Genomic DNA, 27,735 nt, shown 5'->3' with positions numbered 1-27,735 from the left:
TGTTTCAAACCATTTTGATCGTCCGTTGCCTATCTGGAAACAGCTGTAGCACTTCTGGTATAGCATCTGGACTTTGTCAATCAAGTACTTTGGCACCTTTAGGTCTTCCAGACCCATGTATTGTTTCGAGGAACACTATCATATGCTTTTTCAATGTCCACGAGATTTTTTTCCGTATTCCCAGTACTTTACTGTTAGCATTTTTACTGCAAAGACCTTTACCCGTGTGTTTCTTCCTCAAGCAAAGTTTCCGCTATCTTCCTAAGTCTCATTTCTATGAACTTTTCCAGCAACTTCAGTGTGTGTGACAACAACATGATGCCTCTGTAATTTCCATATTTTCATCGTTTGCCCTTTTTGAACAGAGATTTTGTTTCCTTCCCAAATCACAGATAACCCTCTATACTGTATAGCCAATTTAAGCCTGGTATTCCAGCTGCCTTGATCATGTCTGGGCCGAGATTGTCAAAGCCTGGGGACTTTTGTGCTGTTTTTACTTCAAGCTGTGTTAATAGGTATTTATTGTTTTTGGCTTCATCTATACTACAGTCATTGGTGATGGTGTTGCCCCCACCTCTATTTAACAGTATGTTGAAGTACTTCATTTCATCCCTGATTCCTTTGTTCGTATTAAGCTACCATCATCTGTTTCCAGTACAAGGATGATATATACAGTGAGTCAAAGTGAAACTCATGCACCACTGTAACTAGTATGTGTTTATGAACAGGAATGTGGACAATAATTTATGTTTGCATTTTATGTGTGGAACAATAAAGGTATGTCTTGAATTATTAAGTCACCACAGGCAAGTTAGCATATCCCTTAACTTAGCAAGATATAACAGTTTATTTGCCTACATGTTGCTGGAGCACGTCAAAATGAAACTCTTACAGTCCTACATGGACATATAAGAGGACAGTACAAATGCTGTATGTTTGTGTTTCGACACCACATTCAGTTTGTTATGGAGAGTTGTGAAGTACGGGCAAGTTCCGGTGCTATCATGGGGCGTCAAAGAGGACAATCTTCGAAAGAAGAGAAGTGATGACTTTTTCACCATAAGAGAGGAAAATCACTCCGAGAAATTGGTAAACTTGCAAACAGGAGTCATGCAACTGTACAGTTCGTTATAGATATAAAAGTACACGCAGCATTGAAAATAGACAAAGTGAGTAGGAGAAAAATGTTCAACCTCAGGGAGGAAAGTTGGATAGTAAGACAAGTGAAGAAAAATCCAGCGATTAGTGCTCCGAAACTGGCTGTTATGGCTGAGGAACATACCAACAAGAGAACACATCCAGAAACTATTCTACTTATCCTAAGGAAAAGTAACAGACATGGACGAATAGCTAGGAAAAAAACATTTGTTAGCAAAAATTAATGGGAAGAAATGGTTGAGCTTCGTTAAGGAGTATATAGAAAGAGATTTTGACTTCTGGAAGACCGTTATTTTTGCGTATGAAAGCAAATACAACCTCCTCGGATCAGATGGAAAGGTCAATGTCTTGAGGAAACCAAATGAGGAGTTGAAATTTAGCAATCTACGTCCAAGTGTGAAACATGGTGGAGGTAGTGTAACTGTCTGGGGGTGCATGCCAGCTAGTGGACCAGGAGAGCTGACATTTATTGATGGGACCATGGATCAACACGTGTATCTAAATTTACTGAAAGAACATTTACGACCTAGTGCTCAAAAGCTTGGAATACTTGATTGATTTAAGTATTAGCAAGATAACGACCCGAAGCACAAAGCTCATAAAATATGGATGTGGCTGCTGTATAATTGCCCTAAAGTATTGGAGACACCTCCACAGTCTCCAGACTTAAATGTGATAGAAAATTTATGGCATTACTTGGCAGTAGCGATAAGAAAATACCAGATTTCGAGCAAAGATGATCTGAAAATGGCTTTAAGTGAAGAATGGAAGAAAATAGTTCCATCTTATTGCAAAAAGTTGGCAGAATCTATGCCTAACCGTTTAAGAGCCGTGAAAAGTGCTAAAGGGTGTCCTACAAAGTATTGACTGTTAAAAACATTGTGTTATTAGAGATTGCTCAGGAACTACTTGAAAGTGTATGAGTTTTACTTTGACCCATTTCATGCATGTTTAAGAATAATCTATTAATTTTCTTTGTAAGTATAAGAAATAGGAGTTGATTTACTCTGTACCTTAGTAGAGAAATGTGTATTTGTTAAATCAGAACCAAGAAGAAAATAAAGTAATGGTTATAATTTTGGTTAAATCCAAATAAGCAAGCTTCCCTCTAGTGTATGAGTTTCATTTTGACTCACTGTATATTTCTTTTAGTGTTTACTACTTTGTATAGTGGTTTGCTACTTCCTTGACAGTCTTCCTCTATCCTTGTAGTAAAGTCATTCCAGCACTTTTCCTTTAATTCTTGGATTAGTCTTTTTACAGCTAGTTTTTTCTTCTGGTATTCCTGTGCTAAATATTCAATTTCTAATTCATTTCGTCTATCATCTGTTTTCTGTTTTTCGTGGTCTAATTTTCTTTTCATTCATATTTCTTTTACTGCTGTCTTCATTCAGTCATTCCACCAAGGTGTTTCCTTCTCTTTTGGTGTAACACTTGTTTTTCTGCAGATTTCCGTGGCTTCTTTTACAAGGGTTTCTTTGAATAAGGACCATTCTTCTACTCCCCCTTTCTAAGTTTTGGGTAATTTGGCTGTTATCCTCGCTTCATAGTTTCCTTTCTTCTCCACATTCAACAGCCATGTCTTAATCTTTCTTTCCTTTAATTTTGGGCACATGAACATCTTTTAGGTCAGTGACTAATAGCCGATGGTCACTATCGAGGCACTCGCTGGGTATGACTTTAACATCTGTAACTTACTGACCTACTTTTTCTATCAGTGATAATGAAGTCGATCATAGTCTGAGCAGGGGTCGAAAAATACCGGGCGCCCAGTCGCCATGGCGCCTGAAAATTTTTACCTTGCACCTGAATTTTCAAATTCGGTTTTGAAAATTTATTTTTTGAAATCTGGAGTTCCCTTACATGTACGTTCCCATCACTTTACAAAGTAACAAGTCGTGGTGTTTCCCGTGCTTTCTGTAGCTCATATAGTCTAATATGTGCAATAAATATTTTCAGTGCTTTTGGCAGAGTTTTGAATTCTGTAATTGCCCTTCGTACCTTGAAACTAGACGGTTCAGTTCGGCACGAGAGCTGCCTAGCGGTCATGGAAGACATCGTTCTAACCTGTCAAACAAGACGTAGCCTTTCATGTGGACATGTCATAACACATCGAGTTCCATTACAGATGATCAGCTATCGGTAGCAGAGTACAAAGATCAGACCAGAGTTGTAGAGAAATGCAGAGAACTACTACGTTAAATAATTCCACATACGCTACATTATCGCCTTCCTTCCCGTGACTAGCCGTTCCTAAACTATTCCCGCCTATGTAGTGCTGATAAATTCCCATGGAATTCTTTCTTGTATTTCCACCAAACATTGCTTATAATTTTAATTTAATTACAGCATCTTGGTATTGAACGGTTTGCACTTTAGAAATACGGTTGTTTTTATTCGTGCGTATATGGGAAATTGGCAACGTAGGATCAGATATCAAAGCCCACGAACTCGGAAGCTAGTATGTTTTATGTTTCTGTGTTATACTTCACAAAGTTGGCAAAATGAAACAAACAAAGCCGCACAAATTGACTGATGTCAGAAAAAAACAGCGTACTCTTTCGGATTTCTTCGTAAGTAGGGCGCGTAAATGTAACAAAGTGATACAGAAGCAAGTGAATGTGAGAAAACACTTGATGGAAGTGCCGATTGTATTGTTCAGAGCGACAGTGACGGGCGTGAAATTTATGGTGTTCAAAACAATGATAAGTCAAACATTAAGAATATGTCAAAATTTCAGTTTTCAGGCAAACTGAAATTTCAGCACGTTTAGCGAAGTGTATAAAAAGAATGGATGCTAATATGTTACAGCATATGGCATCTTATCATATTGCAAAAAATGACAGACCCTTCACTGATTTTGAAGGTTTGGTTGCATTGTTAAGCAAGTTGAATGTTACTGATTCAGAGAAGTATGTAAATGATACACAATGCAGAGAATTTATTTCATACCTTGCCTCAGATCTTCATGAAGATTTTATATGTGACATTAAGGAAAGTTCATGTCGGTATCTTACTCGACGGATCAACAGATAAATCTGATAATGAGGAGCTGATACTTTACATTCTTTTTTTTTAATAAGGTGACTTTCTATTGTGTCAATGGAGGATGCAACAAGTGATAGCTATATGGATGCTTTAAAAACAGAATTGCTTCAGTTAGGGCTTGGAGAACTTTTCACGGTATAAAACTAATAGGTATAGGGAGTGATGGAGAGCACCTGTGAGATTGGTGTCCATAATGGTTTGGCTACAAAAATATCTGAAAAAATTGAGAACTTGGTAAAAGTTCATTGTGTTGCACATCAATTTCAACTCATTGTTCTTCACTCACTGAAAAATGGGAAACTTAAAAATCATTGATGAAATTGATTTTACACTCAGGAAATTATATACGTTTTATCGACATTTGCCAAAACGACCGCAAACTTAAGAAAATTTTGGAGTTGTTGGAATGTGTAATATCTAAGTTGCAGTACTTACACCAAGTTAGATGGGTAGCTAGCGAATTAAATACTTTGCATGCAATTGTGAAAGACCGGAAATGCCTAGTGGTGCATTTAGGGACTATTTCTGAAAGGAAAGGTGAAGAAGGAATCACGGCTAAAGGTCTTCTAAAGAAGATCAAGGACTTCAAATTTGTCATCCCAATTCACTTCTTGTATAACTATCTGAGTATATTAGAAGACTTCACTTGTATTTCAGAGGCATGATCTGATTTTAAGTCAGATGAAAGAGCATGCAAATAATGCAATTAATTCATTACAGCAACTTCCAAACACCAAGGGTCCAATGGCGGAAAAGTTTGTTTCTGCTATAACACTTACAGGAGTTTTCAGTAGAATACAGTTATCAGGTGTGTCGAATAAGAATTTCATGAGCGACGAGGAACATATTTTGGCAAGTGGGATTACCTTTCTGAAAGACACATTTCTTCAAAATGAGGACATTCAAAGTACCACTGGTGTTTTTGACACATTTCTGGCCATCAGAAAAGTAACTGGAAAATTATGGCAACAGTGAAATACAGCTTCTTGCCACTCATTTTTCAAAACGCCTTCAAATTGAGAATAACAACGTAGAAAACATACTGAGCGAGTGGTACGAGTTCAAAGTAGTCAGGAAAGGTCTTCCATTGAATGATCTACTTGAAAAATCTCAGACTGTGAAAGGACAATTTCTGATTTTAGGAAAGCTCCTTAATATAGTGGCAACAATTCCTGTATCGACTCATCACGTGAGCAAGGGTTCAGCACGATGAATATTATTAAACGCAAACTGCGAACCAAGCTTGCTGAGAAGAACTTAACTGTTCTCATGATATCTTTGAATGGACCCTCTTTAAAGGACTTTGATGCAACAAAATGTATTGATCGTTTGTGTTTTGGTGGGAAATCAAACTGGCACATGTAGTGTAATTTTAAAAGATGCTGGCCTTGTAGGTGACTGGTGATTATTTGGGTTAGTATCTCTTAAAATATAAATTTCCATTCTCACATGAACTGATGGATTATACTACTTAAGGTAACATTTCAAAGACAATAAGTAGCTTTATCCTAGTGTAACCTGTGGTTTTCATAATGTATATTTGCAAAACATGTGCTGGCTCCTGATAAAAAGGGGCTGACTACTGAATTATTTCTATTTTTTTCTACTCCTGGTCTTGAGGTTTTCCATCCCAGCTGTATGTAGTTATTTTATGGCTCTCCCTTTTCTGATACCATGTGTTCTGTATGGTTAAATTGTTTCGCACAGAGAAATCAATCAGGTTCTCTCCTTCAGAGTTTCTGGTAACATAGCCATCTAGGCCAGTGTTTTTCACATCCTAGTCTTTCTTTACCAACTTGGGCATTCAGATCACCCATTCATAGAACTGATGAATACTGGAAATTATATCAAAATGTATGCCATAGTTTTTGAGAAACAATAGAATGTGCAGGCTCACTCTCTTCAGGGAAGAAGACTTTCGAGGTTTACGGTGAGGTTGCAGTGACAGGTTAAGTGGCTCAGACAGTAGGAGCGCTTGCCTTCTGAGCTCAAGTTGTCAGGTTTGGTTCCTGTTCATTCTGGTGCTATTTGAAGGTGATCAAATAAGCCAGCCTTGTGTGTCAGTAGATTTACCTGCATGTAAAAGATCTCATATGGGATAAAATTCAGGCACCTCAGCATGTCCAAAAACCATAAAAGTTGTTGTTTGTGGGATGTAAAACCAATAACATTATTCTTCTGAATACTCTATTTTTATTTGCATTCATTATAATATATTGAATATTTGAACTACCAGATAAGCCGATGTATAATTGGCCAGGAATCAGTTAAGAATTTTGCTGTAACCAGTCAGGCTTAAGTAGGAATTGTTAATGTTTGTTTCAAAAACAGCATCTTTGTAGCTTTTCTAATGGAGCTGTGAATTTAGAAACAATCTCTTGAGAATCCTCTTGTAAATTTTTTTTCTTCTGGTTTCAGGAATTATTGACCCGCCATAAAATTCTATGTGCTGAATTCTTGGAAGTGAACTATGAAAAAGTGTTTTCACATTATCAACGGCTGTTGAATTCAGAAAACTATGTGACTAGGCGCCAGAGTTTGAAACTACTTGGTGAATTATTATTGGACAGGCACAATTTCACTGTAAGTATAACCTTTTGACTTTTATTATTGCTCTTGGAAGACATATCTCTCCTGTTGGCATGTTTCAGGAAGTCATGTAATATGGACATTCAGATATAATAGCTCTAAGTACTTTAATTTGGTCAACTTAGTGATAACACTCGGCCCTGTAGTTCTAAAAGTATGTACCAAAGTCGTGCAGCAAAATACTGGTTATGTTAACCCAACAGCATGGAGTGACATGTAGCGCATGTCATGCAGTAGCCGTCTGCTGCTGTGAAGTGACGTCTCTGACTCGCATTGCGCCACATCTGCATCGTCGTTCCATATCTTGAATTTCCTTAGAACTATGTCCGAGTTGTCTTCACAGCCATCTAGATAAAGTTTCATTCTTTCGTTTCGTGTATCTATCGATCCATTTTAACAATTTTCGCCTAGTTATCAATGTGTAAAATTCATTGACTGTTCGTATACTTTTCCCGCAATGGCGTCTGTAAAAAAGGATAATTTTTCTAGCAATGCTATACAGACGAGTGTTTTAATGATTATGAGGATAGTAGTTATAATTTTAGTGATGATTCTGATGACAGTGATGTTGATATTGCCGAATTAGACTGTGATGAGGCTGAAATGATACAGAAGAGACTGTTGTTTCCGACACTTCGTGCTAGTATGGTAGTGCTGCGTGTAAATTTTACTGGCATGACATGGATAATAAACATTTTGTAAGGTCTCTTCACCCCAAGGTTTAGCACTAAATGTCGTGCAACCATTAATATCTTTCAAGCTTTTTAAAAATTTTTTTTTTTTACTGGAACTTGTCCAGCTGGGTGTAACGGAGACAAATCAATACACTTTATCTGTATACAAAGGCCCGAGGAATGTTTTTTCCATTTCGATCTAGGGTAAGGTAATTCATTCCAGTCAATGAACATGAGGTGTATGTTACCTTAGCCCTGTTCATGTTGATGGGAAGAGTGCAGAAACTAAATTTTTAGGTCTTACTTCTCAAAAAATTGTACCATATTTGATTCATTTATTTAGACAAATTTGAATTCATATGCAAATTACCTCACTTCAGTGATGAGACTAAACACACTATACTGTCTATGGTGGACCGAAAAGCTATTTCCAATATAATCAAAATTGGTTGGAAATTAACAGAGATATGGTATCATAAAACAATTTGGTGCACAGGTATGCTAGCCTTTAAGTGCCCAGTGTTAGCTCCTCCCGCATCCAGTGAAGGCTAGATTTTTAATTGCTCCCACTAAGAAGGGTTAAGGGTGATGTAAAATGTAATTTAGAAGGAAAATAATATGAAGCTACCTAATGCTAATGGAAAGCTCCATAGTGCTTGCAGTCAGTGTAACATTATGCTTCAGTTCAAGAATTTTAAATCTGAATTACACATCCTTATTGTTTGGTTATGACAATTTACTGATGTATACATAAACTTGAAGTATATATAAACTATATTGATTGTAAGAGAGTTGATGTGATATTTACTCATTATGATAAGATGTATTTTTTTCATGAATGATTACTCAAATTAATGAACTTCAGTTTCAGCTTTATTCAAAATCATCCTCAGCCTCCTGCAGCGTTAAGGTTTGACGTAAACACAGACATATTTGTTGACATATTTGTTGCTGATAGGTTGTGTTTATGTGATGGAGACCATTTGTTTTTATAAAGTGCATCAACTGGAGAAAACAATTGGTACCTTCTTTCTGGAATTTGTATTAATCATTCTCTGAAGAGAAAAATTACCTTAGTGATTTCAATAAGTAATCCACATCAGTACAGGTATTTGAGCCAATTCACTATCAGCCATGTAAAAAAATGATTAAACCATCAGAAGTGGCTGAGTAGCCTAGCAAGTGGTCCTGAGAGTGATACAGTAAAATAACAGTGTAACATAATTTTGGAGATCTCTGAAATTAATTTGTTGTAGTGAAATTTTATATATTTCTCCAAATCCAAGGCAACCCTGAATGCAAGACAGCCCTCACATTTTCCTTCAAAAAAATTAAAATGGTCTTCAAAAGTGCTTTCTGAAATCATATGAATGCCTTTCTTGTACAGTATGCATTTTTAGTCTATCTTTATCTATATTTCTCCAAATCCAAGGCAACCCTGAATGCAAGACAGCCCTCACATTTTCCTTCAAAAAAATTAAAATGGTCTTCAAAAGTGCTTTCTGAAATCATATGAATGCCTTTCTTGTACAGTATGCATTTTTAGTCTATCTTTATCTTCACGCCAACGCCGAACATTGGCTTTAGTTCTGCCATATTTTATTGTGCCTGCACAATTCTTCTTCATTTCCGTGTGTTTAATAACCATTAACTTAAAATTGGCATCGTAATATCGACAAGAACCTGTTGAAAATTTGCCGGCAATACCTGTTCCACGTGTCGTTACAATACGATGATCAGTCACAAAAATATCCCTGCTGTCTGTAAAAATGCTAATTTTACTAAGTGTCAGGTACAGTAGACGCCTTATAACTCCCTCTGCTTGTATCTGTTTCAGCTGAAATATCATGCACTATGTAAGATAACAATTCATGCATAATCCCGACTTACTATAACATGATGCCTCGTAACTCTTAAGTTTCTGGTTCAAACTCTAGGATGGTACTCCTGTCTCCTCACTTCAGATGACTCTACCATCAAGATAATCTAAACACACTGATCTGACATGTAGATACAATCCTACATAACTAATTTCTCTTCAAACAACCCATAAATAAATCATAATCTGTACACAAATAATCATGCACCCGGTCTCAACCGTATTTAACTACATACTACGTGACCGCCTATACTGGCGTCGCTGCATAATTGTCTACAGTATTTACAAAGAACAAATGCGAACTACTATTCTTTCATTATTGTGATTGATCCACTTATCTGCTTTTCATCTTTTGCTTCAGTCCAGGCCCTCTGGGCCTGCCATGGGTGCTTAGCTCACCATTGAGTTACTGCTGGTCACTCTTGAAGTCTCCAGTTCCATTCCTTCCGGCACTGCTCACCATATTGAAATGCCGCCTTCTTGTCTGCTGGTACTGTGGTATTCTGCAGCTCATATGCCAAAACAATTGAAATGCCGTCTCTCGACATGTTTACACACTCGTGTTCTTCTATCTAGAAGTAGGAAATTTATTGGCTACTTCGGTTATAAGAAATTGAGTTGGTATCCTGTAGCTTCTAATTAAGGATAACAATCCCATCACTTCCGATATCTGTCCTGCAGCCTGCACTGTCACAACTATACGAGCAGCGTAATTAACATGGGAAAATGAGTTTCCCAGTGTAAGCGAGGATTACTATCACTTCACGAGTTCATTCTCCTACCTACACTAACAACCATTCAGCATACTACATCTAACTGCCCTTTTGTTGAACTGTTAGGGTCATGGCAACGATCTCACACACTCGAAGTCTCATACAATTCACAAGTGGGGTAGTGAAGCCTCTGTTCAGTCTTATAAAGGCTAGTCCCTCCCCTAGGACTCATGTTCTTCCCCAAGAAACATTAGCTCTTCTTTGTACTGCGGCTCACTTTCTCTTTAACGAACACTCAAAAATTGTTTATTCCACTAATATGTCACAATTAAGAGACATTAAGTGTCCTGCGCACTTGACAGATCTAAAGATAAATTATCTTCTTTCTATTTCGCTCCAGGCAGCCCAGTTACAGAAATCAGAGATTATTTTGAGGTTATTCCAGTCCTGTCTTCACTCATATTTCCGTAGTGTTCGTTGGTAGTTGGGACTCCCCCTGAAAAAGTTTGTGTCTCCTTTCTCTCTTGCTGGCTCGCTGGCTCGCTGCCTCTCTTTCACCAGTGCCACACCCCTGCGTCTCCTTTGTGTGCTACGCTTACCAAACTCTGTTTTTGTTCGGTGGTGCCTCCCTGTTCGTAACTCGATTAATGTCTATCTTGCGCATTATGCGTCAGATATTGCTCCTAGGACCACCATATGATACGGTTCAATATGTACTATACAAGGTCTCCCATATAAACTAAGACCGTCCAAGCAGCATTTTTACTCTCTGATACATGAGCTGCAGTATTGGAGGCGCATGCATAGTTCTTGACCTTGCAGACAGCGTGCATGTGTTCGACCTTGCAAGCATCAGTCGCCAGTCTGAATCTCAGACAGTGAGACAGTTATCATTGCAACACCGTATTTTTGTATGTAAAAGTTACTTTAAATACGAGTCAGCTCGATGGATATGCGATGAATTTGTTTAGCAATTTTCTGGTGAAGTGCCACCTTCACGAGCACAGATTCACGTAATTGTAAATAATTTTGAAGCTACTTGCTCAGTGCTCAATAAAAAAACATGCACGCACATGAACAGTTTTAACAGAGAAAAAGCTAGAAGAGATCGGTGCGACTCTCGAACGGTCACTGAATAAATCACTCACCAAATTAGCACAATAAGTAGGGGTTTCGGTTTCTTCTGCACACAGAGCTACAAATTTGTTACACATCAGACCGCACAGGTTTACACAAGCCCATTGTTTAAAACCAGCTGATCCAGCCACAAGAGTAAGATATTGTGAGTGGTATCTTTCATCATCGAATGATCGTTTATTCGACCCACAACGTTTGTTCTTTTCGGATGAGGCCTGGTTTCATCTTAATGGTTGTGTGGGCAGTCATATCACGCTATTAGAGTGTAGAAGATCCTAATGGTGTGTATGAAGTCCCTCATCATGATAGGAAGATTCCTGTTCGGTGTGCCGTTAGTGCAAGATGAATAATTGGGCCTATTTTTTTCCGAGACGACAGTAAATGCAGAGAGGTACCAAGGTGACATTTTGATGCTGTTCTTCAATCAGTTAATGCGAGAAGAAAAATCACGTGGGTGGTTTCAGCTCCCGCTCATATAGCAGAAGACTCCCTTCTTACAATCTTGGAAGTGTTAGCAGACAGAGTGATCAGTGTTGGTCTATTTCCCCCTCGTTCTCCACATCTAACAGTGTGTGCTTTTTACTTGCAGGTAAACTGAAAGAAAAGTGTGTGGAACAAATCCTCACGCACTGGAGGAACTGAAAGAAAACATTACGAATGAAATCAGAAACATTACACTGGCAGAACTTGCTTGCATCAGCCAGAATGTGGTTACCAGATATAATGCCTGTATAATCCAGGAAGGAAGACACTTCCAGTATCTTTTATAAGTTAAGATTGCATATAAGTTTGTATACGTGCTTACAGCAGTGCAGCCGTGCGCAACACAAAATCAATTGAGGCAACTGCCATAGTGTAGAGTACAAACACCATGCGTTCAGTCTTCGTTTATATGGGAGACCCTGTATACATATACTGACCCTGGCCTAATACATTATTTGTAGTACAATGTGGACGTGAAGATTAAATATTTATTGAATTGGGCTACAATGAGCGACTTGTGCGCACTCTACAGTTGTGCTAACAGTATAACCTAGGACACTGTCATAGCTCAAATTGATAAGAGCATCTGACAAAAATTCAAAAGTTTGTGGGTTTGAATCCCACTGGTGTCCGATTGGCCCTTTTTTTTTTTTTTTTTTTTTTACTTAATTTCTCTTGTATATGTACTGAACATGACTTATATTGGAAGTTTATTTCAAGTAAAGTGTAGTGGTGAAAATGAAATATTCATTGAATAGGGTTTCACATTTTCACACCAGAGATATGCTTGGTTATCAGTATATCAGGCAAGGTGCTCACAGGGATTTTCAAAAATCGGCGTGCAGTCAATGGTGGTGAGTAAATTAAATTAAGCCAGTGTGGTTTCTGAACACACAGGGGCTGTTAGTACTGGATTTTCGCTATGCGTTAAGTAATTGACATATGCTGTTAAAGGAATAGACATTTATGATTATATTTTGCAGATCTAGAAAAGGCATATGCTGGAGTACTATACTCCGCATGGCTTTACTTCTAAATTGACGTTTCGCAAAACAAATGAGCATCGCCTCAACTCTTTTGCCAGTGCACTACTGCCGCGAGAACAGCTGATGCAGTACGACTGTGGTAAACAGCCCTTGTAAAATGTAATCCCGTACTCAGAAAAGATAATGAATCGGGATTGGAAACAAATTCACATAAACTAAAATGTAATACCATACTCAGAAAAGAACATGAATCGCGATTGGAAACAAATTCACAAAAACTACACTTACTGACAACATCCGACACTAAAAAAAGAATACATTGTTAAGAATAAAAGAGAATGAGGATATAACACGTCATTCACTGCTAATGGCTGGCACAGGAAGGTGGTTATGGCCTGCAAAGGTAACTCTCCGCTGATATGAGTCACTTTCTTGCCACTTGTCTTTCCCGAACTATACTGAGACAAGTTTCTATGTTATCATTTCTCAAGACAGTTAACATCCTATGACTATTTACAGTATATTTTCAAAACAGAATTTTGAAGTTTGCAAAAAATTACTAATTACTGTATTCTTTTGTTTTCAAATTAAAGATGAAAAGAAACCTCAGAAGTGTGTATGTGTTAATCATGTGTGGTAGTATTGTGAACAAAGTTTTTATTTAAAATAATTTCAGATTTCTATCACATCGTTTTTTAAGTATAATTTTTTAAATTTTCCCTTCCATTAAGAAATTTTCACGAATACCCTCATTTAGATTGGTCTATAACATTTTAACAAAAGTAAACGGAAAAAAAAGGAATTTTAAATTTTTTTTTGATAGATGCTGTGTGGAACTGAAACTTTTTTTTTTTCCCCCAGCCAATTTTGAAATATTGATGCGACACATTCATTCTTGGCCTTTATGATTTGAGGTGAAATCGCTCAGTGGTGCATGTAAACTAGCTGCAGTGGTGGGATCATGTGAAGCATGTGGAGAACTATAGTACTTGGAAGAATAATGTACCCAGCCATGGAAAGTAAGAGAAACCAAGGGAAAGCTGAGGCGATAAGAATCAGACTATCCGCAAATAGAGGATTGTGGAGGTGCTTTGTTAATTCAGAATTTTGCAGACAAAACACTGAAAGTTGTAGAAGTATTACTTTTTTAATATTTGCTTTACGTCGCACCGACACAAATAGGTCTTATGGCGACGATGGTATAGGAAAGGCGTAGGAATGGGAAGGAAGTGGGTGTGGCCTTAATTAAGGAACAACCCCAGCATTTGCTTGGTGTGAAAATGGGAAACCATGGAAAACCATCTTTAGGGCTGCTGAAAGTTGGGTTCGAACCCACCATCTCCCGGATGCAAGCTCATACCTGCGCGCCCCTAACCGCATGGCCAACTTGTCCAGTTGGTAGAAGTTTGTAATGTATGTATGTACAGTGAGTTTCTCTCATTGGTTGGTCAGTGGACATGTTGGGTCTGCCATTGACTCATTACTCCTGCTACATGGCATAGTAACAAGGGGGGCAGTTCCCTTACTTTCTCAGTTGTGTTCCATACTTACAACATTAAAAAGTGTCAATCTGTCGCTCCAACTGTTGTCTAGTTATGTGGTAGTTTGGGATATAATTCTTATAATGCCTCCACATATGCACATTGTAAGAAAAGGGTATTTATGTACGATCATTTTGTAAAAACAGAATATTGCGGGGAAGTCGTTCGACAGTTCTTAACACAATTTCCAGATGTACGCCCTTCACGTAGAGATACCGCACAGAAACTTATAAATAAATTTAGAGGGTGTCTTCACCCAATAAGAAGTAAAGGGTAAAATATAAGTGTGTTTAATGAGGAGAAAGTAAACAAAAATTGCAGAAAAAAATTAAAATATACACCTACAAAATCCCTTCAACGACTTGGACAAGAAACTGATGTTTCAAAGAACTCAGCATTGCAAGCTACGGAAATATTAAAATTGAAAACGTCATGTACAAACGTGCCAACTCTCCCGATTTAAGCAGTAGACTCCCGATTTTTCACCGTTCTTCCTGATCGCCGGGACCAATCTGCCGATTTTCAGAGCAGTTTCAGTAATTTTCATATTATTTTAAACTCCTGTGCGTTTCCTCGTTCTATCGATGTATGGCTGGTCGATAGTAGTTCTAATAATCACAACCGGATGGCAGTACAGGGCATGGTGGCCAGACATGTGCTCCTCTTTGATCTATAATACAGTCAAATACTCAAGTAGCTTAATAGGAAGTGGAAGTCACAAGCGAGTAACCTAACCTCAGAAGTAGCACGCCATAGACGTCTACCCGGGGCAGGTCCTGCATAAGTGCTTGTGTTACATCACGTAATAGTGCTTCTTGGTTGTATGTCTTTATATTTGTTTTCGCCAAAATGTCAAGAAAGAAATGTGATGCAGTGTTTAAAAGCACTTACAGGGAAGAGTTTCCGTGTTTCGGTGAATCCAGGAAGAGACCAACATTCACATTATCTTCTTCTTCTTCTTCTTCTTCTTTTATGACCACATAGGATCACTTTAGTCAGTCCGTCGTTCAGGTCTCTTTGAAGGGATTGTTCGGGCTTTGCGGTCCTCCCAGTACTTCTTCAGACGCTCCGATCTTCGTGCCCTTTCCTCAGTTGAAAATGTGCGTGTTGTTGGTTTGTTTTGTGTAAGGGTAAAGCGGAGGTTTGTATTCTTGAGTTTTGTATTCAATTTTATCTTATTTTTGGTGTCTTCTGTTGTAAGGCCTATTTCCTTCAGATCCTCTCTTACTTCTCTGATCCATTTACATCCTGTTGTGGTATTTTTTGAGACGAGATTGTGTTGTACTAGTTGTTTCAGAAGTCTCGAGTCCTGCATCCTCATGATATGTCCAAAGAATCCCAGTCTCCTCTTACGCATAGTATCTGTAATGGGTTCTAGCTCTTTGTACACGACTTTGTTAGGTATTAACCGCCACTGTCCATCTTTCTGATATTTTTTGTTGATACAGGTTCTTCCAATCCTCCTTTCAATTTTCTGAAGTCTGTCAGTCTTTGATTGTTTATTCAGGTAAAAGAGTGTTTCTGCTGCATATGTAGCTTCCGGTTTTATAACTGTGTTGTAGTGTTTTATTTTTGTATTTATTGATAGACATTTCTTTTTGTAGATATCCCATGTTAATTTTTGTGCTTTAGCTAATCTATTTGTTCTTACTTGGATTGAGATTTTTTCATTTAAGTTATGTGTTATTACTTCTCCAAGATATTTAAACTGAGTTACTATTTTGATTTTATTACCATTTATGGTGACTTCTTTTAGCTGTGTTGGTTTTTGGGGCATAATTTCTGTTTTTTCAAATGATATTTTGAGGCCAATTTTATTTGCAATGTTTTGAAGTTCTGATATCTGGGTTTTTGCTTCTTTTATGTCCACTGCTAGTAATGCTAAATCGTCAGCAAAACCCAGGCAATTTGTTTTGATTTTTCGGCCAATCTTTATTTTGGGGGGAGATTTTCTAAACCATTCCCTCATTACCATTTCTAGAGCACAGTTAAATAATAGTGGTGAGAGCCCATCTCCCTGCCGTAGTCCAGTTTTAATTTCAAATGTCTCTGATGTTTCCCCCCTAAACTTCACTTTTGACTTGGTATTGGTGAGAGTCAATTTTATCATGTTTATTAATTTGGGGTGTAGTCCAAGGTGTCTTAAAATTTTAAACAGAGATTCTCTATGGATGCAATCATAAGCTTTCTTGAAATCTACAAATGTTATCACCATATCTCTGTTTCTTCTCCTGTTATAGTCCATTATCAACTTAAGACTCATGATCTGATCAGGACAGCTCCTCCAGGGTCTGAAACCTCCTTGATATTCTCCTAGTTCTTTCTCAAGTTGTAAACTTATCCTATTAAGGATGATTATTGAAAATATTTTGTATGTTATGTCTAGGAGAGAGATTCCCCCGTAGTTATTAGGGTCGGTTTTGTCCCCTTTTTTGTGCAGAGGATGAATGAGGGCTGTTGTCCAGTGTTCTGGTAGTTCTTCTTTAATCCAGATAGAGACAAGTTGTTGATGGAGGGCAACTTTTGCTGAGGTTCCTGCATATTTCCAGATTTCCGCAAAGGTCTGATCTTCTCCTGGCGCTTTGTAGTTTTTTAATTTATTCAGAGCTTGGTAGACTTCCTTTATTGTGGGGGGATTGATGTTTTCTGGTGATGTTTTTATCGGGGTGTTGGTGTCCAAATGAAGGAGTTCTGTAGGTTCCTCACAATTTAAAAGCTTGTTGAAATGTTTAGCCAGAATTTCTGCATTGTCTTTATTGTTATGGGCCAGCTTACCATCTTCATCCTTCATCAGTAGGGTCAGGGGTTCATATTTTTGGAGCTGCTTTCTGAAGGTTTTGTAGTAGTCCCTTGATTTAGTTTTACTGAACTGTTCTTCAATTAACTGCAGGGTGTCCTTATGATGTTGTCTTTTTATTCTTCTTAAGACTTGGGTAGTTTCTTTTCTCTGTTTTACTAGCTTTTGATAGGATATTTCTGTCTTTTGGGACTGATGTAATAGCCATGCCTGATGTCTTTTCTCCACTGTTTCATCACATTCACTGTTCCACCATTGGTGTTTTTTACGTGGTTTAATTGGAGCTAGGTCTTCTGCAATTTGTTTAAGGTTGTGTACTAAGTCTTCAAGTTTGTCTGTGATTTTTATTTTTTCAGTTGCTTTCTGGTAATTTTTGTTGTTGATTAGCTGGGTAGGATCTATTTTTCTTTTAGTTTTAAGGGCTTGCTTTTGTTGTCTCCTCTGGGGAGTGAGTTTAATTTTAATTTTAACTACGTAGTGATCTGAACCTGTGTCTATTCCTCGGAGGACTTTGACGTTATAGATCTCTTTGTGGTGGTATTTGTCCATGCAGACGTGGTCCAGTTGCCATTCTCCTTTAGTGTAGTCAGGGTGTTTCCATGTTTTGAGTTTTTGAGGTTTCCTCTTAAAACATGTAGATTTTGAGATTAAATTATGGTTTCTACACAGGTCAACTAGTCTCTCTCCATTTTTATTTGTTTTCTTGTGTGCTGGCCATTTTCCGATGATGTCACGGTATTTTCTTTCTCTGCCTAGTTGAGCGTTGAAGTCGCCTATTAATAATTTTATATGGTGTTTGGGGATGTTATCTATGGTCTGGTCCAATAGGTCCCAAAATTCTCCTGTTTCCTCCTGGTCTTTTGAGGAGTTGTTTTTATCATTAGTGGGAGCATGGGCATTTATTATAGTATAGATTTTATTAGATGCCTTTAAGGTGAGCGTTGAGAGTCGTGGAGACTGTGATCTGAATTCTTGAACTGAGTTTATTATTTTAAGGCTGACCAAAAATCCTGTTCCAAATTGTGGGACATTCTTCATCACTCTCTTCCCGGGTATACCTTTATAAAGTCTGTACCCTTGAGATTCCAAGGCATCCTGGTCAGTGTTTCTAATTTCCTGTAATCCCATGATAAGAATTTTGTGTTGGTCCATTATGTCGGTGATCACTTTTAGTTTACCGGTTTGCATGAGTGAGTTTATGTTGTGTGTAGAGAAGTATGTTATCTGCTTTGGTTTGATTCTTGATTTTGTCTCATTCGTGTATGTAGTACTGGGGTATTTCCGTGCCTCCGACTTCACGGTATCTTTCAGGTGGCAGCCCACCGTATCCGAATGCTGCCTTCTCTGAACTCTTGGTTCAGCCGGTGGAGTATTCCTTAAAAGACCTTCCATGGTTGACTGTCAAGGTGTCACCTGTGTGGGACTAGGTCCCGAATTACAACTCTGGATGTGATCCAGTGAGGTGATAATGAGGCCGCTCCTCTGGAGTACAGACGCCTTGTGCAGCCGCCCCTAACCTGGAGAACAGACGCTGCATAATGGATTCCAGTGGCATTTCCTCCACTGTGGGGACCATCACCCCACCCAAAGGGGCTCATTCGCCCGAAGCCGTTGGCCCCCTTAGGGAGTCAGGTTATTTCCCGCCGCCCAACACTCGGCGTTGGCAATTTTACAGCTGGGTGCCAGACCAGCAAACCCTCCTCCTTTCTCATTCCGGACTTGGGACCGGACAATGGCGGAGTTATTTACTATATGAAGGTGTGATTTTTCAGTTGCGCATGGTGGGAAGTGCGATATACTTAAACATGTGTAGATGAACAAACATAAGGAGACTGTCCAGTGTGTAGAAAGAAACCAGAAACTGAAGTTTTCATGTAAAAACAAAGATGTAAATCCTGTGACGAATGCCGAGGCTTTATTTACGTCATTTATATTAGAACATAACCTGCCTGTAAATTGTGCCGACCACACGTTGTCTTTGTTTTGCTGTTTTGTTACTTGTTCGTGAAATCTTCAGCAGCTGAAGATGATCTCTTATGAGATCGAAACTAGTACTGCGATATGTATTTTTTAGTGAAAATACGGTATACGCTGGATTATCAGAGCTAATGACTGGGGTGAATAACACGGATAATCCAAAAGCATGTGTTTATTTCAAGAAAAATGCCTTCTATAATTTAAAACAATACAGTACCATACATAGTAGGCTATAATACATTTACGAGGTGCGGCAATTAAAAAAACGAGACTGCGCCCCTCCTACACCGTGGTCGCATGGTGGGAGGTTGTCATTGGAATGTAGTTGACCTTGATCCTTCCTGAGCAAGCACACTTCGTTTCGTCGTTCTACCTGCTTTAGTTTGATTTTGAGACTTTATTGTAGCGGACGCTGTTGTTGTAGTCGTGCTGCAATCATGGTGGTCATAAAACTCGAGGAGCGCATTAACCTGAAATTCCTAGTGAAATTAAAGAAATTACCCATGGAATGTTTTCAAGTGTTAAAGGAGGTGTTTGGTGACAATGATATATCACGTCCACGAGTGTTTGAGTGGCACAAACGGTTTACTGAAGGTCGGGAAGAGGTTGAAGATGATGAACGTCCCGGACGACCTGTGACTGTCAGAAGTGAAGGAAACGTCCAGAAAGTCAGCGAAATTGTGTGGAAAGACTGATGTCAATACTATAAAGAAGTCCTAATCAAGCTAAGGGAAAGAGTAAGGAAGAAAAGACCAGATGCATGGAAGAACGGCTCATGGATTCTTCACCAAGACAACGCACCAGCCCACAACACCCTGTCTGTGAAGCAGTTTTTAGCTGACAAGTGCATTCCTGTGCTAGAACATCCTCCATATTCACCTGATCTTGCTTCCTGTGACTTTTATCTCTTCCCAAAAGTGAAAAGTGTATTGAAGGGAACACATATTCAGTCTGTGGAACACGTAAAAGTAAAAACGACAGAGTTGTTGCGCAGGGTGACGAAGGATGACCTACAGCATTGCTTCGAACAGTGGAAGGCACGTATGCAATGGTGTATAGATAGGGGAGGGGAGTATGTTGAAGGGGATAAAAGTGTATTGTAAATTTGTTTGCAATAAATCACATTTTTCACATCCGTCTCATTATTTAATTGCCACACCTCGTATAAAGATAACTCGCCTATATTATTGTTCGCTGAAGCAGTCTGTAATGTTTCTCTACTTTTGGTTGTTCATCTACTTCCTTACTGCGAAACATCTTTTGTGTGCAGTAATAATGTCACCATATTCAAACCCCCTTTGTCTCATATAGTGAAAAACTAGAACCTGTTTTCCAGTCATTGACCGGGTCAGGGATGTAATGAATGAAGCAGATATAGGCTGTTAGTACTATGGGGTCGCCACTCCCAAAGTGATTTATTAATGAATGATAGATGCTATGAAATGAGAATGGAGAGTGTTGCTGGAATGAAAGATGACAGGGAAAACCGGAGTACCCGGAGAAAAACCTGTCCTGCCTCCGCTTTGTCCAGCACAAATCTCACATGGAGTGACCGGGATTTGAACCACAGTATCCAGCAGTGAGAGGCCGACACGCTGCTGTCTGAGCCACGGAGGCTCCCTTTGTCCCATATAATCCAATAATAATAATAATGGCGTATGGCCTCCGGAGAGGACTGGTGCCGGTCTTTTTCTAGTAGACGGCCTATTAATATTATTCAATAGTGTATCTATACACTTTAATTGCCTTCTTTTTCATCATCTTCACTTAAACTGTCAACGTCACTACCATTTCCAGGTCAGTCATTAGCAATGTCTTCATCACTTCAGTGTTGAAAGTCTTGTTCACACGTATCACTCAAAAACCATTCAGGTTATCCTTGTTAATTTCATCAAACGCTTCAGCTTTCTTTAGGATGAGCAAGAATTTCTTGAGAACTGTCTTTGCGGATATCCCATTCTTCTATTTGTGATTGAATTTTCCTCCATGATTGCGATAGGATGCACGGTTTTACTTTTCTACAGGCCGTTGCAACTCCATGTACTGCATCCAATAAAGAATATAGTTTCCAGAAATTTGATAGAGTAACAACACTTTCTTCCATCAAAATTTTTCAAGAGTTCGTTTCTATAATGTTGCTTCACAGATGCAATAACGCCCTGATCCATAGGCTGTATCAGTGCTATCACATTCGGAGGAAGAAATTTGGTGACAGTGAATCCATCGTCTGAAGTTAACGAACTTTAGTTTGGATGTGAAATTGCGTTATCCAAAAGCAGCACTGCTTTCTGTGGTAATCATTTGTTTTTAAGAATTTTTCTTACTTCCGGTACGAAATGTTCTTGAATCTAATTGAGGAGTATTTCCCTAGTCATCCAGGTCTCCTGATTCTAATAAATAGGCTTGGTTTTTGCTTTAATCCCCTTGAATGAAGGGGGCTTCTTGGCTTTTCCAATCATTACAAGCTTCATTTTGTGGTTTCTGCAGGCATTTCCATAGCACGTGATTGTAACGCATTCTTTTGAAGATTTGTGCCCAGTAGCAGACTTTTCCTTTTGTGAAGCGAGTTTTGTAGGAAATTGTTTCCACATTAGCCCTGACTTATCAGCATTATAAATTTGATTAGGAAAAAAATTTCCTCTCCTATAAATTTCTTAAAGCTGCTGCAAAATGATGCGAACGCTTCTGTATTTGCACTAAGACACTCCTTTCATCTTTGACAGATGCCGTGCTGCTGAAGCATTAAAATCGCCCTCTAAGCCTAGCACTTTATGAAAAAAAAAACTGGCTTTCTCAGAGCACATGGCACCCAAAATTGGTATTCCTTCTGCTCTCTTTTGGTTAAACCATTTCAGGAACACAGAATCAAGCTTCCAATAAAAAGATGTATTCATACTTTTCCATTTCGTAGGGCCAGAATCTTTATCGCAGTCATATATAAACATAAACCTTTTCCTCCAGATCTGTACAGTTTCACAACCTAATGGATCTGTTTGGTGAAAATGCAGATAAAAAATAACTATGTGATAAAATATCAAATAAAAGGTCAACTAAAATGTCTACTCACTCCAGGAGTGTGTCAGCGTGGGTGCTCCCTCCTGCCCTCCATCGCAGATGACCTACCATCTCGGGCATCTGCTCTTATTCCATCCTTGCAGTCATTCTTCCGTGCGCGACTGTCTTGGGCTTATTCAGGCCCCCACTCTTCTTTCACTCCCACAGATAACCAAATGCTCACCACTGGTGACCCAACGCCTATTACATTGAGTCAGGCAGCTGAGCACTGACCTAGGATACTCTCTCTGACATACTTTCTTGTACTCTTCTGCTGATCTCTGTGTCTCACCATATTTACTTTCTACTTACAACAACCAGAATCTACGACAAGGCTAACTACCTTATTTCTACCTCCTCCCTATTACTTTTAAATTCCATTTCCTTTAACATCTTTATACAACAGTTTTTTAACTGCATCTAAAAAATTTATATTCCCTGTTTTTTCCCACTCCTTCACTACCCATTCTATGATCTTCTGTTAGTTACCTGGCTGGTTCATGGCGTTTAATTGTTCCTCACTCATGTATTTCACTCTCTCCATTAGAGTTCCCTTGCGCACTATTAACAAGTGAAAATCTTCTCTTGTTTCTCCACACAATATACATATCGAATTGTCTTTCATTCTTCTTGTCCATCCCTTATCCATATATATACCCGTCAACCATCAAATTAGTCCTCTTCTTTCTACCTTATTCACGTTTCTTACTCTTGTATTAACTACTTGATTGATTCTGTTGAACAGGGTTAGGGTCGCTCTCTTCCTGCAATCAGCTTCCAACTCCTGTGCTTGAATGTCTTTAATCCTTTTTATAGTATTCCTTCAACACACTTCATTCCTCCTTTCCTACTCCTTCTCACAGTAGTTTCCTAAATACAACCTATCAGTAATATCTTTAACCTTATCTATCCAGTAATCCTCATACATACTCTTATTTTGGTGCTGGTAAGCAATTTGCAGGAGTATGCCACCCCTACCTCTTTTTAATCTTTTCCAATAACTCAACACTCTCTTCATGATATCGACCTCTATGTACTCATTACACATAACTCTAGCCGTTACATTAGCCATGCAATTGGGAAGGCCCATCATAGTTTTACTAAATCTACTGACTATCTGATTTATTGTAATACGTTCCTTTTCACCTCCCCATACTTCTACCGTACTCCATATAACACCCTACTTATTACCACTGCTTTAAACACCATTCTCTGGATGTTATAATCGATACCTGGGAATTTATTTTTCAATGTTCTTATACCTGAAAGTGCTGCTAACCCCCTCCACTTTGCTTGTTTAATTTGATCGGACCCTTTACCATTCCTACTTATACAAACACCCAAAATACTCTAGTTTATCGGTCTCCTCTATTACCTCTCCATTTAACACCCATTTCTTCTTTGTCTTCCTTTAACTACTTTTTCTGCATACTGTCACCTTTGTCTTATTAATATTTATTCTCAGCAAACATTTACTAGCATACTCTGATATCTCATTTTTTTTATTATTTTTTATTTTTTTATTTTTTTTAAACCCTCTCTTGTCAGTGTCATCAATAAGACATCTGCAAATATCAAGCCTGGGATTTCTTGTTCTCCTAACACAGGACAAGCCCTCTTCTCCTCCCCATGCCTGCCTAATATATAATTTATGAATATCGGAAATAGAATTGGAGATAATTTACAACCCTATTTTAAACCTATATTTGATTCAGTTAAACCACTTACAACCCCTTACTCTATTCTAATGCTACAATAAACTTCCTCATATATGGCCTCAATTGCGCATCTCATCTTTCTTGAAATTCCCACCCTACCCAATCTCAAGCAGCGCCCTCCTACTCACTGTATCAAAGGCCTTTTCAAAATCCAGCGCTGCTATATACACATTTCTTCCTTCCTTCCTTCCTTCCTTCCTCACGCATTTATCAATTACTGTCTTAACTCTCATTACATTATCTATCGTCCTTCGTTCCTTCCTAAAACCACTCTGGTAAATCGATAGTATGGATAACTCTTCTGCCCAGTTTCTCAACTTGTTCGCTAATATGCCTGTATACAGCTTATTCAATGCGTCTAATAAAGTTATGCCCCTGTAATTACTAGGATTATTCCTTCCTCCTTTCTTTTTTTAAATAGTAGGTTACCTTTTTGCCATTCCTTCGGAAATTTGACGCCTTCAAACACCTTGTTCAATAACTTCAATATACTCTCCTCATCAGGCTATTTTTTTCAGCTTCTTTCCAAAATACATTTATTATTCCATTCCCACCCCCCTGCTGTCCTATTTTTCGCTTTACCTAACACTTCCAACACCTCTTCCCCTGATATTTCTTTATCCAGCTCATAACTCCCTACGACTATCTCTCTCCCGATCGCATCAGCCCCTTTCTCTTCCTTCACCCATCCTTCCATCCTAGCAGTTTACAAAAATATCCCACCCATTTTTCATAGTCAATTTTAGGTTTTACATAACTCGTCTCTCTCCTGTTAATTTTGTTGATTCTCTCTCATACCTTTTCTCCTTGCTTGTTTTTACACTCCCTGTTAATCACCTCTGTTTGTTCCTTCTTCCATAACTTTTTCCTTTCTATTTTTCTTTTGTACTCCCTCCTCAGCCTACAAAAATTTTCCCTCTCTTCCCTCCTTCCATGCTTCCAGAACTCTCTTAGCGCCCTCATGGCTACTTTCCTCAATGCTTTGCACTCCCCATTATACTAACCCTCTGCCTCTTCTTTCTTTTTCCCCTTGTGTTTCTTTTTACCTCTGCTATCCTCTTAATGGGGTATTCTAATAGCGCTACAGCCCTATCCACATTATTACATCTCAAGGCTACTTCACACCCTACCTTAACTCATTGGCCCGAGCCACGGAACCGTTCTGTGCTTCGTCTTGGTTTACCAAATGCCGTACAACGAAATGTCTCACTTTACTACGTAATTCAACTTTTCCTCAACAGATGGCAGAGTGAGTTGCGTTTGTGATTTTTGTAGGGACTCCTTCTTTGCAATGTTATATGCTCTTTGCTAATACATATCGATAGTGTGCTTGGTAATATTGGTTTGAAGTGGGCTGGCTATCTCTAGACTTCGAGATTCGCTTGTAAACAAGATGGCTGCCAGTAAAGAACTGAAATTTACCGACAACCCCTTTTAGAATGTAATGATGATTAGGAATGTCATTTTCTCAGTGAAATTAGTAGTAATGTTAGTAATAGTGTGAGAAATGCTTCTGAAGAACAAATAGATGTGGAAATCAGAGAGGAAGTGCAAGGAGAAGACTGTGTTACGGCTCAGCAGACGGACTGAGTACAGACCCGTGAGGTTAATAAAATAAAATATTTTCAATATATTCCTTATTCTGCAGTTCGTGGTATGAAAACCATTTATTGTCATGTATATTTAAATCTTTAATGGTCTTGTAAGTAAGAAATTTCACATGGTACGAAGCAACACTATATTTCCTCCGAAATAATCCCAGCCCCAATGCAGTTTCAAGCCAACAAATATGCAGAGCTCAGTGGGTTAATAATTTGGAAATTCTTTTTTCTAAATAATTATGTAGTTTCACTTTTACCTCCCCTGTCCATTTATATTTAGTAAGTCTCATACCCTTTTATCTAGCCCTCCTCCCTTGTCCCACCCGATCCTCATACTCCATTCTCCTTAGGTTTATAAATACCTAGGCACGATGAGATTTTGCCCAGTCCATAACCTCAATCTTATTTATTCTTGCCAGCATGTCCTCTGAGCTGATGACCAAATCAGTAACACTCCCTCCTTGTCTCGTAATGCAAGTCAACTTCCCCTCCCTATCCCCAGTCTACCATTCATTCAGAATGTACAGATTACCTGCCGAGCATAGTTCCAGCAGTTTCTGCCCATAACCATTCTCCCTGTACCTTCACTCCATCTCTCACTCGTCATTATTTCCTTCCCCCTTTTTTTATATACTGGACTTACACCTCCTATTCTTGCATTCCAGTCTTCCATCATCATCCCATCTTCTTCATACTTCTCACTGATCCTGCTAATTTCCTCTATCAACTCTTCGAAAAAAAACTATCATTTGCATATGCCAAGTCTCTAGGGTAGTTATATAAAAAAGCCAGGCATACCTCTTTTGTCTCTCCACCCGTCTTAAACCTAATCCAAATCACCTCCTCCATCTCATTTTCTATTACTTCAATCAAATTGCTTATTTCTTTCTTTATTAATAATGTTATTCCACCTGGATTTCTTCCCCTCCTCCCCTGTTTTCTTTTTGTTATGTTCCTTACCCCATACCCCTTCCACGATACTCTTCCCTACTTCTAACCATGTCTCCAAGAGGGCCACAATATCAAAATTATCCAATAATTTCACCACCTCCCCATTACCTAATTTGCTTATCACCCCTTCTATATTTATGAAACCTATCTTCCAACACAGTTATTTATTCCCCTGTCCATCCTAACCCCTCCCTCCCTTATACTTGTTTCCTTCTGTTACATTGGTCGCTTTGCTTCCTGTTACCCTCACTCCTCTTCTTTTGGCTCCCATTTCCTCCTTTCTGACCATTTTACCACTCTCTTTACCCCCCTTCTTGTCATGCCCTTTATTTTTCTTACCCCAAAAATCTTTTAAACAGGCTTCTTCCCCTACCCAGTCCTTCTAGTCATCTTCTTTCTTCTCCTTCCACTGCTCCACTTGTGTATGTCGGCTCCAAACCCTCCTCACTTGATGTTCTCCCCGTTACCCCTACCTCCTCTGTGCACTGGACTTTGCTCACTTTGTCACTGCTATTCACTGCTCCGTCATCACAACTTGCGCTTGTCTCTACCTTTCTTTCACTTTCACCAGCCAACTGGTCGCCAACCTGCTGATGTTTGCCATCCATTTCCTGTAGCTTGTTCACCGACCACACACGTGACCATCTTCCGTTCCCAACTACCAATTGTTGACCTCTAATATATGCTCTCAGGCCTTGCTGCCTAGCTGCCCATAAATTTTTCCTTAAAATTTTAAATTCTTTACTTGCTTCACTACCCATATCACTCTTCAACCACACTTCTTCCCCTTTTAAGTTTCCTGCATTCCTTAGCACAATATCCGCCATCAGTGTGGATAATGTCGACACTTTAGTGGGCCTATTGCCCTTCCTTCTCCCTATTCTATACACACAGTCTATGTCCACCTCACTAAAGTTAATCTTCATTTTATTTTGCACCACATTCACCACTTTATACATTAGATCCACTTTCTTTTCTCTTGCACCTTCTTGCACTCCATAAATAAAAATATTCTTCCTTCTTTCCTGATCGCATCAGCGCCCATATGACAGTTTGTAGGGGGAGCCCAGACTTGGGGGTACGTAGTATTTTTAATATTTTGGATGATAAATGGCGACTTGTATTCTGTGGTAGAATAACCCACGGTGTTCCCTGCCTGTTGGTGGGGAACGGTACTACTGCTTCTACGTAATACTGACTTTTAAATCATTTTCTTGAAAGGAAAACACCTGACTAGACTAGATTTTTGCCTTTCCCTGAGAGCTAAGGGGGGGCCGCGGCCCCACCTTGCCCCCGGGTATGGGCGCCCTTTCCTGATCACCATTAGCTCCTTCCCTCTTCACCTTTACCAGCTCCTCCTCCAGATTTTTGACCTTCTTTATTGCTCTCCACCTTGACCTTTAGCTCTTTCATCTCCTCTTTGATGCAG

The 27,735-nt window shown here is 38.9% G+C and overlaps 1 protein-coding gene across 3 annotated transcripts in view; it reads left to right on the top strand.

Moving 5' to 3' along the window:
- Positions 1-27,735, top strand: part of Mo25 (calcium binding protein Mo25) — a 117,367-nt gene that overhangs the window by 79,436 nt on the left and 10,196 nt on the right. For all 3 annotated transcript variants that reach the window (XM_067150597.2, XM_067150598.2, XM_067150599.2), the window contains exon 6: positions 6,625-6,789. In XM_067150597.2, coding sequence (XP_067006698.1) covers positions 6,625-6,789 — 165 coding nt within the window. The remainder of the gene's footprint in view (positions 1-6,624; positions 6,790-27,735) is intronic.

This window comes from Anabrus simplex, chromosome 1 (genome assembly GCF_040414725.1).
Source record: "Anabrus simplex isolate iqAnaSimp1 chromosome 1, ASM4041472v1, whole genome shotgun sequence".
In the NCBI taxonomy this organism is placed as follows: domain Eukaryota; kingdom Metazoa; phylum Arthropoda; class Insecta; order Orthoptera; family Tettigoniidae; genus Anabrus; species Anabrus simplex.
The sequence above is the reverse complement of the archived record's forward strand: the minus strand, read 5'-3'. Positions and strand labels throughout refer to the sequence as shown.